The sequence below is a fragment of the Lampris incognitus genome, chromosome 21, assembly GCF_029633865.1.
Source record: "Lampris incognitus isolate fLamInc1 chromosome 21, fLamInc1.hap2, whole genome shotgun sequence".
NCBI classification, from domain to species: Eukaryota; Metazoa; Chordata; class Actinopteri; order Lampriformes; family Lampridae; genus Lampris; species Lampris incognitus.
In genome coordinates, this window is record NC_079231.1 from 1502501 (window position 1) to 1519007 (window position 16507).

Sequence of the window (16507 nt, forward strand, 5' to 3'; positions counted from 1 at the left end):
TCGATGAAGATGATGGACGGAGCTTTCTCTTTTGCTAGGGCGAAGGCGTCTCTGACCAGCTTGGCTCCATCGCCAATAAACATCTGCACCAGCTGTGGCCCAGCCAGCTTCAGGAAGGTCGCCTATAGACACACTTCGCATTAGACAGAACTGCCTGCAGCATTCCAAACTACGTGTGGTGTGTACCTCAGTGTGTATATGGTGTGTGTGTATTGTGTACCAGAAATCAGTGATTCTGTGATGAGGGGTTTTGTTGCAGGAAACTGAACTAATTGCAAGAAATGAAAGACCACATGCACAAATGTGAAGACTACCACACATGCCCAAGCTTCGTCCCTCACCGCTCGCCGTAGTGCCACTGGCGCTACATGGTCTGTGCTTCAAAAACTGCAGCCGAGAGGCTTTTATGTGCTGTGTCAGCTGCCATCTTGAGTGAAAAAGTGTGAAAAAGCATCACACTGAAAATCTGATTATACTGAATTCAGTCTGTGATCTTCCAACCTGAAGCTGTTACACGAGGAAACACAGTTCTCCTAAAACTTACAGACGACTCCGTAAATAAAAAAAGTCAAATTACAGGAAGTTAAACAAGGCAGCAGAATACTGCATAACATTATCATTCACAACAAAAATGCTCTGAAGAAGTTTGATTCCTGGGGACCCACTGTACTTGCTCTGTGTGTGTGTGTGTGTGTGTGTGTGTGTGTGTGTGTGTGTGTGTGTGTGTGTACCTTGGTCTGAGCTGCACATGCTCTGGCCAGCAGAGTCTTTCCAGTTCCAGGAGGTCCGTACATCAGAACTCCTTTAGGAGGCTGGATCCCCAGATTCTCAAACTTCTCCTTATGGTTCATAGGCAGAACAATGGCCTCTACCAACTGCACCACACAATCACAGCAAGGTGAGTCAGCTCATGTGGACACAACCAGTACTGACACACACGTTACATCATCATCTAAGTCACCTCTTCAGTCTCACCTGACTGCAGGTACCCCCACCCTTATAAACAATACAGTGACTGCAGGTACCCCACCCTTATAAACAATACAGTGACTGCAGGTGTCCCCACCCTTATAAACAATACAGTGACTGCAGGTACCCCCACCCTTATAAACAATACAGTGACTGCAGGTACCCCACCCTTATAAACAATACAGTGACTGCAGGTGTCCCCACCCTTATAAACAATACAGTGACTGCAGGTACCCCACCCTTATAAACAATACAGTGACTGCAGGTACCCCACCCTTATAAACAATACAGTGACTGCAGGTACCCCACCCTTATAAACAATACAGTGACTGCAGGTACCCCACCCTTATAAACAATACAGTGACTGCAGGTACCCCACCCTTATAAACAATACAGTGACTGCAGGTACCCCACCCTTATAAACAATACAGTGACTGCAGGTACCCCACCCTTATAAACAATACAGTGACTGCAGGTACCCCACCCTTATAAACAATACAGTGACTGCAGGTACCCCCACCCTCATAAACAATACAGTGGCATAACAACCCAAACCACCGGCCAGTTACATATGCAAATATGGGTGTGTCCATTAACTAGAGTTACAGTGGTCATGTGTACTATTCACAGAGGACTGGGTAATAGTAGCAATCACGGCATTATAAGATGGTGACAGATGTACTCTTAGCCCCCCCCCCCCCCCAGTGGGGTGGTCCTTCCCTCTTCTCATACTAGATGGTGTCCTGACTGCCTGTTCAAACCAGCGTTCCTCCCTTTTAAAAGTCCACTTGGTGCAAAAATATCACAGCACCGTGTTCTGTTGGACATTATTAACTTATCTACAGGGGTTAAAAATTGAGATTTGCCGGGTCCTGCGTGAGTCAGGCACGGCAGCTCATGGTTATGACTGTCAGCTCGCCGCTGACTGTGAAAGTGAGGAAACATCATATATATATACTACTTTCAGCTGCTCCCATTAAGGGTCGCCACAGCAGATCATCCGTTTCCATCTCTTCCTGTCCTCTGCATCTTCCTCTGTCACACCAGCCACTTGCAAGTCCTTCCTCACCACATCCATAAACCTCCTCTTTGGCCTTCCTCTTCCCTGGCAGCTCCACCCAGAAGGCATCCTGATCAGATGCCCGAACCACCTCAACTGGCTCCTTTTGATGCAAAGGAGCAGTGGCTCTACTCCGAGCTCCCTCTGGATGTCTGAGCTCCTCACCCCATCTCTAAGGCTGAGCCCAGACACCCTACAGAGCCGCTTGTATGCGCAATCTCACCCTTTCGGTCACTACCCAAAGCTCATAATCATAGGTGAGAACTGGAACGAAGATTGACTGGTAAATTGAGAGCTTTGCCTTCCGGCTCAGCTCCTTCTTTGCCACAATGGTCCGTCCGGTACAATGTCCACATTACATTTGTAATGAAGGATTTAAAATGCACTTGTGCTGATTAACGGGGCTCAGCGGGCGGACATGCCACTCTACCAGAAACATCTCTAAATGCACAGTAGGGTGCAGATTCTAGACATTATTTTTATATCCGAGTTCTGATAGGGCACAGTGGTTAGCACAGTCACCTCACAGCAGGATGGTCCTCGGTTCGAGCCCCGGAGTAGTACAACCTTGGGGGTCGTCCTCTGTGTGGAGTTTGCATGTTCTCCCCGTGTCTGTGTGGGTTTCCTCTGGGGGCTTCGGTTTCCTCCCACAGTCCAAAGACATGTAGGTCAGGTGAATCGGCCGAACTAAATTGTCCCTAGGCGTGTGTGTGTATATGTGTATCGGTCCTGTTTGATGGCCTGGCGGCCTGTCCAGGGTGTCTCCCTGCCTGCCGCCCAATGACTGCTGGGATAGGCTCCAACATCCCTGCGACCCTGGGAGCAGGGATAAGCGGTTCGGATAATGGATGGAGGGATGAGTTCTGATGGTAAGTTCTGTTAAAATCGCCTTAATATCGGCGTAGGAAAAAACAATTGTTCACGTACGATCCGATTGCCAATCAACACAAGCCTAATGTAAATGTCAACTCTATAGCCTTTACGGACTAAAACGTAGAAATATATGACAATAACAAAACCCCATGAACATCAAGACTACAAACAAAAAGACAGACAGACAATTACCTCTTGGATTTGTTTGTCCAGTCCTCCGATGTCGCTGTATTGTTCAGTTGGCCTCTCGTCCACTTCCATGGCCTTTACTCTGGAGTCATACTCTGTAGGGAGAGTCTCCAGGATGAGGTAGGAGTCCTTATTAACCCCCTACAGTCACAAAAACACATCACACACTCTAATGCATGTCCATGTGGCAGGTTTACTATTCGGCCCGTACATGTGTATATGTGTGATAATGTTTGTTAGTGTGAGTGTGTACACACACACACACACACACACACACACACACAGATCAGCCAATACATTAAAACCACTGACAGGTACATGAATAACATTGATCATCTCATTAATGTCGGCACAGATGTCATCGGCTCTGTGCATGACTGTAGACCACTGACTTCCGCTCTCTACTGCAGCGGTCAGACCAGCTTCCTGTATGTTGGCGCGTGCTATTGACAATGGCATATTTTTGGCGATGCCTGCAAGATTTACCATGGATAAATGTCAACGACATGCACAGAACTGTCGACAAACTTTCACCTGCACCTACCAGCAAACGGGTGAAAAGTTTCAAGTTGTACATATCAAGTCACGTCAACAACAATGAGGACGAGGTTCCTCATCCTCATCATTGTGGACTTGAAACTTTTCACCTGTTTGCTGGAAGGTGCAGGTGAAACTTTGTCGACAGTTCTGTGCATGTCGCTGGTAAATCTTGCAGGCATCGCCAAAAATATGCCTGATCCATGGAAGCCCCACCTCACAACTTACAGGACGTAAAGGGTCTCTGCTAACACCTTGGTGCCAGACACCACAGGACACCTTCAGAGATATTGTGGGGTCCAGGCCTCCACAGGTCAGAGCTGTTTTGATAACACAAGGGGGACCTGCACAATACTAGGCAGGAGGTTTCAATGGTCTGGCTGATTGGTGTTTGTATCTAAATCCGGGTTGGGGTGTGTGTGTGTGTGTGTGTGTGTGTGTGTGTGTGTGTGTGTGTGTGTGTGTGTGTGTGTGTTGATCTTACCACCAGATCTCCAGGTTTCAGTTTCTCTGCATCAACCAGACCAATGACAGGAAGGAAGTATGTCTGGAAAACAGACAGCAGCACTGCAATAAAATCTAGAAACGTTATAATAATCCCCTATAACCATCTATAATCACCTATAATCATTTATAACCACCTATAATCACCGATAACCACCTATAATCACCTCTAACCACCTCTAATCACCTATCACCTATAACCACCTCTAATCACCTACGTATAACCATCTATAATCACCTATAACCACCTATATTAACCTATAACCACCTATAATCACTTATAACCACCTATAATCACCTATAACCCCCTATAACCATCTATAATCACCTCTAACCACCTATAACCACCTATCACCTCTAATCCCCTCTAACCACCTCTAATCACCTCTAATCACCTATAACCTTCTATAATCACCTATAACCACCTTCAGCTGCTCTTCTCTCATCTCTGCACATCTGCTTTCATTTACACACTCTTCTCTTTCAAGCTGTGTGTGTGTGTTGTGCTGCACATTGTCCTCACGTCATATCAACTTTTCTTCAGATGTTGAACTGTTTCCATTTTGCTGTTTTTTAAAATTTATTTCCCTTTTTCTCCCAGTGTAGTGGCCTCTCACTCCCTCTTCTAGCTCAAACACCAACCTCATACTGCATGCGTTCGCCAACTGCATCTCTCCGGCCGGCAGTCTCGAAGGAGACGCCTCGCCAGCTCCGTGACAAGATGAATCCAGGCCGAACCACTGGTTTTTCCCCACACAGAGATGCAGTCATGTGACCAACACCAGGCCGACTCCGCCCCCCTCCCCAAGACAGCGCTGCCAAGTATTGCGGCTTCATCGAAACTGGCCATAGTCGGACCTGACGAGACAGAGGCGCGAACCCTGGTCCCCAGTGGGCAACTGCATCGTCACAAAGCCGCTGCTTGGACCACTACCCCACCGCGGACCCCATTTTGCTGTTTTATCCAGTAAAACTACTTGTGTATTGATGTTGTGCATCAGACTTTAAGAACTATGTGACAACTATTTATAATTATTTTACTTTTCCTCCCCTTTTTCCTCCCCAACTGTACCCCGCCAACTACCCCACTCTTCCGAGCCATCCCGGTCGCTGCTCCACCCCCTCTGCTGATCGGGGAGGGCTGCAGACTACCACATGTCTCCTCCCATACATGTGGAGTCATCAGCCGCTTCTTTTCACCTGACAGTGAGGAGTTTCACCAGGGGGACGTAACACGTGGGAGGATCACGCTATTCCCCCCAGTCCCCCTCCTCCCTGAACAGGCACCCCGACCGACCAGAGGAGGCGCTAGTGCAGCGACCAGGACACATACCCACATCTGGCTTCCCACTCACAGACACGGCAGTTGTGTCTGTAGGGACGCAGTGAAGTATTTATACTTACAGTATCAGATTTACCTGTCTGGTGGAGGTTTTAATAACGGCACATTTTCCTTTCCTCTGAGAGTCCAGGTCAATGTTGGCTCCATCTTCTTCCTGGTCGTTAGGGTCCACATCTAGCAGCTACACACATACACACTTCTTACATACATGTATACTTGTTCATAGTAGTTACGTGCTTATGTTTTCCTGCTCGTCTTCGTTTTAGCTGTATGTCTGTTCTGTGTAAGTACATGGAGGAGCTGCAGTGTATGTGTACTACACATACTTGGCCAAATAAAACTCACACACACACACACACACACACACACACACACACACACACACACACACACACACACAGGCACTCCAAGACCAACCTCAGGTACAATCAGAATCATATTTATTGCCAAGTACAAGAACATACAAGCAACTTGTGTTGGTATGTTGTTGCAAGAGGGAAAGATTAACAGTAAATAGTAAAGATAAACATTAGAAACCCTGCTCTCCATGTACTGACACTACTCTCCATGTACTGACACAGCTCTCCATGTACTGACACTGCTCTCCATGTACTGACACTGCTCTCCATGTACTGACACTGCTCTCCATGTACTGACACTGCTCTCCATGTACTGACACTGCTCTCCATGTACTGACACTGCTCTCCATGTACTGACACTACTCTCCATGTACTGACACTACTCTCCATGTACTGACACAGCTCTCCATGTACTGACACTGCTCTCCATGTACTGACACTGCTCTCCATGTACTGACACTGCTCTCCATGTACTATCACTGCTCTCCATGTACTGACAAAGCTCTCCATGTACTGACACTGCTCTCCATGTAGTGACACTGCTCTCCATGTACTGACACTACTCTCCATGTACTGACACTACTCTCCATGTACTGACACAGCTCTCCATGTACTGACACTGCTCTCCATGTACTGTAACTGCTCTCCATGTACTGACACTGCTCTCCATGTACTGACACTGCTCTCCATGTAGTGACACTGCTCTCCATGTACTGACACTACTCTCCATGTACTGACACTACTCTCCATGTACTGACACAGCTCTCCATGTACTGACACTGCTCTCCATGTACTGTAACTGCTCTCCATGTACTGACACTGCTCTCCATGTACTGACACTGCTCTCCATGTACTATCACTGCTCTCCATGTAATGACAAAGCTCTCCATGTAGTGACACTGCTCTCCATGTACTGACACTACTCTCCATGTACTGACACTGCTCTCCATGTACTGACACAGCTCTCCATGTACTGACACTGCTCTCCATGTACTGTAACTGCTCTCCATGTACTGACACTGCTCTCCATGTACTGACACTGCTCTCCATGTACTATCACTGCTCTCCATGTACTGACAAAGCTCTCCATGTAGTGACACTGCTCTCCATGTACTATCACTGCTCTCCATGTACTGACAAAGCTCTCCATGTACTGACACTGCTCTCCATGTACTGACACTGCTCTCCATGTATTGACACTGCTCTCCATGTACTGACACTGCTCTCCATGTACTGACACTGCTCTCCATGTACTGACACTGCTCTCCACAGTTCTCCATGTACTGACACAGCTCTCCATGTACTGACACTGCTCTCCATGTACTGACACTACTCTCCATGTACTGACACTGCTCTCCATGTACTGACACAGCTCTCCATGTACTGACACTGCTCTCCATGTACTGACACAGCTCTCCATGTACTGACACTGCTCTCCATGTACTGACACTGCTCTCCACAGTTCTCCATGTACTGACACAGCTCTCCATGTACCGACACTGCTCTCCATGTACTGACACTGCTCTCCATGTACTGACACAGCTCACCATGTACTGACACTGCTCTCCATGTACTGACACAGCTCTCCATACACTGACACCGCTCTCCAATGCTCTCCATGTACTTACACAGCAATCCATGTACTTCCACTGCTCTCCATGTACTGACACAGCTCTCCATGTACTTACACAGCTCTCCATGTACTGACACTGCTCTCCATGTACTGACACTGCTCTCCATGTACTTACACAGCTCTCCATGTACTGACACTGTTCTCCATGTACTGACACTGCTCTCCATGTACTTCCACTGCTCTCCATGTACTGACACAGCTCTCCATGTACTGACACTGCTCTCCATGTACTGACACAGCTCTCCATGTACTTCCACTGCTCTCCATATACTGACACAGCTCTCCATGTACTGACACTGCTCTCCATGTACTTCCACTGCTCTCCATATACTGACACAGCTCTCCATGTACTGACACTGTTCTCCATGTACTGACACAGCTCTCCATGTACTTCCACTGCTCTCCATGTACTGACACAGCTCTCCATGTACTGACACTGCTCTCCATGTACTGACACAGCTCTCCATGTACTTCCACTGCTCTCCATATACTGACACAGCTCTCCATGTACTGACACTGCTCTCCATGTACTGACACTGCTCTCCATATACTGACACAGCTCTCCATGTACTGACACTGCTCTCCATGTAGTAACACAGCTCTCCATATACTGACACTGCTCTCCATGTACTCACACAGCTCTCCATGTACTTCCACTGCTCTCCATATACTGACACTGCTCTCCATATACTGACACAGCTCTCCATGTACTGACACTGCTCTCCATGTACTGACACTGCTCTCCATGTACTGACACTGCTCTCCATGTACTGACACTGCTCTCCATGTACTGACACTGCTCTCCATGTACTGACACTGCTCTCCATGTACTGACACTGCTCTCCATGTACGGATACAGCTCTCCATGTACTGACACAGCTCTCCATGTAGTATTTAAGACGATTGATCTGTCTCACTCTGTACTGTAGCACTGTCCAACAAAGTATAGCCCAAGTCTGTGCTGTTTTCGCAAGTGTATCTAGTTCCTGCACTGTGATTTCTCTAACTATTCTCTATTCTGCCGGCTATTCCATCTGCCTGGAATAGCCGGCAGAATAGACTTAAACTCCAGGACTTGGGTACTCTATCCAAATTTAAAGGTATGGTTAAGTCTATGGAATCTGAGTCTGTTGGAGATTGTAAATGTTTCAGTATATAACAGGTTTCTATATTTTCCCTTCATTTTTATGCTATTTTGCACTTTGAGCTGTTCTGTTGTCTTCATTTGAGTGTTTGCTGAAAACTGGTTCACTGCTGCCATTCTGGGCCAGGTCCCTCTTATAAAGGAGATTTTAATCTCAATGGGACTAACCTGGTTAAATAAAGGTAAATGAAATGAAAAGTACTTTTATTTTCCACTTGTGTTGAGCTAGCAAAACAAGCATTTCATTATGACAATAAGTGTAAACTTTCACTTCATAAATGACAAACTTGAAACTTCTGAGTGTGCCTCTTTTAGTCATTCAAAAGTAACACACGGTGACCTAGTTTACTGTGGCTCACTGCTAATGTAAAATATCCACCCATCCATCCATTCTCTGAACCGCTTAACCTGCTCTCAGGGTCGTGAGGATGCTGGCGCCTATTCCAGCAGTATGAAACTCAAAATATGAAACTCGCTGCTTTATACAGGTAGTCCCCGGGTTACGAACGAGTCCCGTTTTTGAGTCTGTTCTTATGTCAGATCTGCATGTAGGTCGGAACAGTTACATACAGTTCACATCTAGCGTCATCAGTCAAATGTTTGTTTTAATACTAAACATAATAATGCAGTAATAATAACTGTAACTACAGTACAGTATTTATAATTGAGTGAGAGAATATGTGTACAGGTATTAAAAAACTTACATTTCAACTCCCCACCTGCCACTGTGCCGGGAGCGGGTTCTGATCAGCAGAGGCCGTTTTGACGCAAGAAACAAGAGCTTGCTCGGGGCTCGCCTCACCGCCTCACCAGAAAAGTGAAAAAACGATGAGCATTTCAGCTCTCTCTGAACGTGTTGTTATTTCTGCTTTCATTTCACTTGTGATCGTTTTCCTTTTCTTCCGTGCATCACCATCACTTGCACCAGATTTATGCTTTGAAGCCATGATTACGAGGGTAAACACACGAAAATTTACGTGAAAACACAAAGCACACAATGTTTACGTGATCCGACATAAAATGGCGACGACGGCATGGCGTTGTTTTCCCTTGGGCTGACGAACTGCCTAAAACGCGCAGTGTTTTGAGCGTCTCGTAAAATAGTCCGTCCGTTCGTTAGTACAGAACACTGTGTGTAACCTGATTTTTTAATACAGGCTTTGCGGAGGTCAGTTCCTAAGTACGGGTGTTTGTAACCCGGGGACTACCTGTATAAATAGAGCTACTGGGGATTCTGCTCTCACATTTTCGAGAATAAGACAGTTGTGTGGACATATATTTAAGGTGGCCCAGGTTGATGACAAGGACATGTATGTTGTACTTGCCTCGATGACATTAGAAACCAGGTAAGGCAGAGTTTTGTTGACTTTTATCTTCTCTGTGTTCTCTTTGATTTTGTCTTTCATAGCCTGGAGCTCATGAGTGACTCTGAGCACCTCACTCTTCATGATCTGAAACAATTTAAAGATCCCATAGCACAAAACATTAATACAAACAAATCCAAGCTTACACAATTCTTTTTTTTAGAAAAGCAGCCCAAGCGTCCTTTCCAGACCTTTACCAAATTGCTTAGTTTAATATTACCATTAAAGTGGGAGTACATATCACCAACTAAGCAGCCCCAAGGTTTAGTAAAGGTGTGCTACACTGTTGTAAACGTTACCTTTATTTCACTGTCCAGGAGACGGGTTCTCTGCACTATCTCCTCAGTAGACATTTTCAAGACCTCCTCGCCAATTCCATCCTAAATTTGGCACAAAAAACACAAGGTTTAAGTTTTCCTTTGGTAAAAAGGCAAATGTTTAAGAACACTTTGGCCCTACCTTACACCCTGTGCATAGTGCAGCACAAGTGTCATTGCTCGTTTCTGACTGACACAGTTGTCACTTTCCCGCCCAGCGCCAATGTTGTTTAAATCAGAATCGCAAATGTACTTGCAAATAGCAAATGTACTTGCGCCCATCTGAGCGCCAATGGGCATGTTGGTCTTAAAATGAAGTGTGGGTCAGGCACATTGTTGGTGCATCGCTATCTTGAGGAAGCACAAAACAATGGCACCACAGACCAACAAAAACCTGGTCTAAAATCAGTGGCACAGTATTTTAGAAGAAATAAAGAAAGCCACTTTATTTGACATTGTATTCTAACAAGGAATTGTATCCTTACAATGAACGTTTTCCCTGCATGTAACCATGCTATGGTATATAGTATAGGAGCAGTGGGCGGCTGCAGCGCCCGGGGACCAACTCCACTTCTTCTTCCCATTGCCTTGGTCAGGGACACAGACAGGAGTATTAACCCTAATATGCATGTCTCTTTGATGCTTTCCTGCGATTTAAAAGAGTACATTATTCAGATAGCAATATGCACCTACATAGGTGGGTGCACAACGTGTGTACACTCTGCTTGTTACATCATTAACTAGAGTTACAATGGCCATGTGTACTGACAGGACCTGACAATGATTAGTTTAATTCATGTTACACGCAAACACACGTGATTAATTAGGAATGAATTAGGAATGAATTAGGAGCCTTCACACAATCCCTCTGCACCCAGATTATGCGCCGTTTAACTAACGACTGGATTTGGACATGGCCTAAACGCAGCGCACCTCTCCATAAGAACAAACTGCCAACTGCATTCATGAGTTGGTGTATGAATGGCGAAGGTTACGGCTGGGCACAAGAGGACGAGAGGAGTGTGTTAGCCATCACCATGCTAACGATAGCGCTCTTCCCCTGCAACAGTTCACACTCGCAACGACATGTTAATATTACAACAGTTACACTATCACCATCTCATTTCATTCAATAACGTTTTGAATGAGGGAACTGACTTGTTCCGACACTCCAGTAGCGAAGACTTAACTTGGGCTCATGTTCACGCAAAACACCGCCTCTAAATCTCCTTCTTGCTCAACTTAGCATGTTTAGCTTAGCTCAGCCAAGCATCGGTTGTCTCTGCGTCACTCTGATGTTCAACAGGCTAGCGGCTAAAACGAGCTCGTCACCTCGGCAACCAGGTGCCCCAGATGTCCGCGACGATAACAACGTGGAAACTATAATTTAAATCTTTTCGTAGCGTTGAAACCAACCTCCACTTCATCCCAAATCGACTTGTCATTCAGCGACGCCATTTCTGCTTTGGTTCCTTCTACTTCGTTGGTATTCTTCTTCGTCTTCTGCTTCCTACGTTTTACGGTGGTTGTATCTAGCGCCAAGGCGCATCATCGCCACCTATGTGCAGTTTGTTGTATAGACGTGTGCAGCGCCGCGATTTTCCCGGGCTGGGCAGTTCCCCCTGCGCCTGGTTTCCGTTCAGAAGCGTTAAGGCAGTTAGTTCCTGGGCAGCATTGGTTTTCTCCAGTGGGGGAACTCACGCACTTCTGCTGTGGAACCACCGCTGTTTATCAACTCTGCCGCCAGAAACTCCGCTTCATCACATGTCACCCCAGTCCACGTGACGAGTAGTTGCCTGATCTGTCTGTGGTCACAAGTGTTGTGTTGGTGTGGTGCCTGAACAGCCTGCTGCTGCCTGCGGAAGGTACACGTGGTCTGACAGAGGTCGCCATGCAAGTACATCTGCAGAAGACAAGGCCATTTTAAGAAGACAACTGTGGAACCACCAAATCTCTGGATACCATTTTGATGTGTTCAAAAGCTTTGTTCTGTGTGGAAACCTAAAAAAGTGAATTATTACCGGATACACATTTCACTTCAAAGGTTACACCTATTACAGCTAAAGGGCAAGCGTGTAGGATTTCGACCCAGGCAGGCAGCCGGCGCACTCTCCGTGCCGGTCCCGGTCCCGAGCCCGAGCCCGCCCGCCCGGACACATGCGGAGGGTCGCGACAGGCTCTCCATTGCTGATATGACCTGTCAAATCCCATCATACTCCATTCCAGATCAACGGCGATATACACGACAGCGGGATGTAGTACCGCCTCTACGCCACATGGCGGCGACAAAGGACCAAAGGTGTGAAAATTAAAATAATGAAAAGTTTGGATTAAGAAAAGAGGGCTGTTCTTATGTGTCAACGTGTGTCGTTGACAGGGCAGAGATACTGCAACAGTGTAACAATCAGCTGAAGGGGTCTGCACACACCCCTCCCCCCCCCCTCCCTGGCCGTTACAATGTTGCAACATGATCTGTTCACTTCTTCTACGTTCCAGTCGCTCAGACGTGCGGCGTCCTGGCGGCTTCATCTGCAGGGAACCCGTGTCCGGGGTGATGAGGAGGAGGGGCTGGGTTCATAACAGTCATCGGGCTTAACACTGCACTCTTTCAGACTGACATATTTCTTGTCAAAACGCCATAACTGAAAGCGCGCTGTAATATGTGTGTTTCAGCGCGAGAGTCCGCGGCTTTTTGATGGGCCAAATCTCGGACAAACCAGTCACCTAGAAAACTAAATAGGAAGAAAACAAAACAAATCTACATGTTGAATGTGTCTCCCCCTCCTCATAGAGCAAAATGACCTCCGCCGCTGGATGAGGTGTCGGTTGGGGCAGGAGATCAGTTTGGTGCTCTGAGGTATCGCCACTGTTGACATATGTCCTGTTTCTATCCCCTCATGCTGACATCCGGGTTCCTGACAGCTTCCTCTTCAGGAATACCGCATTTGTTCTTCTTCCGGGAGTCTGCTTGGTGTTGACGGGTCAGTGGAGGACAGGTGAGTGCTGAAAGGTGAGAAGAGGGAGGAGTCATGTCTGGACACGCCCACACCTGCTGGCAGCTAAACCAATCTACTGATACACACACACACACACACACACACACACACACACACACACAAACGTCAACCTGAACAGTGTGTAAGCAGAATTGTTTCTAGTGGATAATTTATCTGTCATTGGATGCTGTTGCCCTGCTGACGTCAGTGAGGCGGTGGGTGGTGGTCTGTATGAAGACCTCACATTCAGTGAGACACAATATTGAGTAGTGGAGAATTCACTAGTGTGCTTCAGTGACTCCTCGTCTTCATTCTCAGCTTGTGGATGAATTATTGAGTTGCACACCTGCTGCTTTCACACAGGTGAGTTGGTTTGTTGGAGTTTCCACAGGAGAAATGAAACAGCTGGACTCTTAAAACCTGCCCCACCATATAGTATGTATGAAACATATAGCATAGTATAGTATAGTATAGCATAGCATAATATAGTACAGACTAGGAGAGTATAGACTAGTATACCATAGTATAGTATAGAATAGTACATATAGCATAAAATAGAATAGCATAGGATAGGATAGTGTAGAATAGCATAGAACAGTATAGTATAGCATAGCATAGAATAGTATACAATAGTATAGTACAGCAGAGTATAGAATAGTATAGTATAGAATATTATAGTAGAGCATAGTATAGTAAAGCCATCCGGCAACTCTTCTCTACTGGGTGGTAGTGAAGAGTTGCCGGATGGCTGGACAACCACTGCAGAAATAGTGAGGGAGACAGCTAGGAAGGTACTTGGTGTGTCATCAGGACAGAGGAAGGAAGACAAGGAGACTTGGTGGGGGAACGAGGAAGTACAGCAAAGTATACAGAGGAAAAGGTTGGCAAAGAAGAAGTGGGATAGTCAGAGAGATGAAGAAAGTAGACAGGAGTACAAGGAGATGCAGCGTAAAGCAAAGAGAGAGGTGGTAAAGGCAAAGGAAAAGGCGGAGGGTGAGTTGTATGACAGATTAGACACTAAGGAAGGAGAAAAGGACTTGTACTGATTGGCTAGACAGAGGGACCGAGCTGGGAAGGATGTGCAGCAAGTTAGGGCGATCAAGGATAGAGATGGAAATGTGCTGACAAGCGAGGAGAGTGTGCTGAGAAGGTGGAAGGAGTACTTTGAGGAGCTGATGAATGAAGAAAATGAGAGAGAGAGAAGGTTGGATGATGTGGGGATAGTGAATCAGGAAGTTCAGTGGATTAACAAGGAGGAAGTGAGGGCAGCTATGAAGAGGATGAAGAGTGGAAAGGCAGTTGGTCCTGATGACATACCTGTGGAGGCATGGAGGTGTTTAGGAGAGGTGGCAGTGGAGTTTTTAACTAGATTGTTTAACATAATCCTGGAAAGTGAGAGGAGGCCTGAGGAGTGGAGAAGAAGCATACTGGTACCGATTTTCAAGAACAAGGGTGATGTGCAGAACTGTAACAACTACAGAGGTATAAAGTTGATCAGCCACAGCATGAAGATATGGGAAAGAGTAATAGAAGCTAGGTTAAGAGGAGGAGAGGTGATGATCAGCGAGCAGCAGTATGGTTTCATGCCATGAAAGAGCACCACAGATGTGATGTTTGCTTTGAGAATGTTGATGGAGAAGTATAGAGGAGGCCAGAAGGAGGTACATTGTGTCTTTGTAGATTTAGAGAAAGCTTATGACAGGGTGCCGAGAGAGGAGGTGTGGTATTGTATGAGGAAGTCTGGAGTAGCAGAGAAGTATGTAGGAGTGGTGCAGGATATGTATGAGGGAGGTGTGACAGTGGTGAGGTGTGCGGTTGGATGACAGATGGGTTCAAGGTGGAGGTGGGATTACATCAAGGATCGGCTCTGAGCCCTTTCTTGTTTGCAATGGTGAAGGACAAGTTGACGGACAAGATCTGGCAGGAGTCTCTGTGGACTATGATGTTCGTGGATGACATTGTGATGTGTAGCGAGAGTAGGGTGCAGGTGGAGGAGAGCCTGGAGAGGTGGAGGTATGCACTGGAGAGAAGAGGAATGAAAGTCAGTAGGAGCAAGACAGAATACCTATGCGTGAATGAGAGGGAGGACAGTGGAATGGTCAGGATGCAAGGAGTGGAGGTGATGAAGGCATTTGAGTTTAAATACTTGGGGTCAACTGTCCAAAGTAACAGGGAGTGCAGAAGAGAGGTGAAGAAGAGAGTGTAGGCAGGGTGGAGTGGGTGGAGAAGAGTGTCAGGAGTGATGTGTGACAGAAGGGTACCAGCAAGAGTTAAAGGGAAAGTTTACAAGATGGTTGTGAGACCAGCTATTTTATATGGTTTGGAGACAGTGGCACTGATGAGAAGACAGGAGGTGGAGCTGGAGGTGGCAGAGATGAAGATGATAAGATTTTCATTGGGAGTGATGAAGAAGGACAGGATTAGGAACGAGTATATTAGAGGGACAGCTCAGGTTGGACGGTTTGGAGACAAAGCAAGAGAGACAAGATTGAGATGGTGTGGACATGTGTGGAGGAGAGATGCTGGGTATACTGGGAGAAGGATGCTGAATATGGAGCTGCCAGGGAAGAGGAGAAGAGGAAGGCCAAAGAGGAGGTTTATGGATGTGGTGAGGGAGGACATGCAGGTGGCTGGTGAGACGGGGGAAGATGCAGAAGACAGGAAGAGATGGAAACGGATGATCCGCTGTGGCGCCCCCTAACGGGAGCAGCCAAAAGTAGTAGTAGTAGAATAGTATAGTATAGTATAGCATAGTATAGTGTACAATAGTATAGCATAGCATAGCGTAGCATAGAATAGTATAGCATAGTACAGAATAGTATAGTGTACAATAGTATGGTATAGAATATTATAGAACAGTATAGTATAGCAATAATATAGTATAGTATGGTATATAATAGTATAGTAGAGAACAGTATAGTGTAGAATAGTATAGTATAGCATTGTATAGTATAGAACAGTATAGTATAGCATAGCACAGAATAGTATAGTGTACAATAGTATGGTATAGTATAGAGCAGTATAGAATAGCATAGTATAGTATAGCAATAGTATAGTATAGCATAGCACAGAATAGTATAGTGTACAATAGTATGGCATAGAATAGTATATAATAGTATAGTGTATAATAGTATGGTATAGAATAGCATAGTATATAACAGTATAGAAAGTATAGTATAGAATATAGTAGTATAGTATAGCATAGAATAGTATAGCACAG

At 46.0% G+C, this 16507-nt stretch overlaps 1 protein-coding gene across 3 annotated transcripts in view; it reads right to left on the bottom strand.

Moving 5' to 3' along the window:
• The window catches only part of psmc3 (proteasome 26S subunit, ATPase 3), a 30281-nt gene extending 18426 nt beyond the window's left edge, over nucleotides 1-11855 (bottom strand). The window contains exons 1-8 of one of the 3 annotated variants that reach the window (XM_056301175.1): nucleotides 11708-11855; nucleotides 10274-10354; nucleotides 9936-10061; nucleotides 5551-5655; nucleotides 4113-4175; nucleotides 3095-3232; nucleotides 732-875; nucleotides 1-122 (exon numbers count right to left, since the gene is read on the bottom strand). The exon at nucleotides 1-122 is cut by the window's left edge and continues 27 nt beyond it. In XM_056301175.1, the coding sequence (XP_056157150.1) occupies nucleotides 1-122; nucleotides 732-875; nucleotides 3095-3232; nucleotides 4113-4175; nucleotides 5551-5655; nucleotides 9936-10061; nucleotides 10274-10354; nucleotides 11708-11749 (821 nt within the window). In that variant the 5' untranslated portion in view covers nucleotides 11750-11855. Of the gene's footprint in view, nucleotides 123-731; nucleotides 876-3094; nucleotides 3233-4112; nucleotides 4176-5550; nucleotides 5656-9935; nucleotides 10062-10273; nucleotides 10355-11623; nucleotides 11686-11707 lie in introns of those variants that run through there. The other 2 variants (XM_056301177.1, XM_056301176.1) reach the window with 2 other exon arrangements.
• Between the last annotated feature and the right edge of the window lie 4652 nt (nucleotides 11856-16507).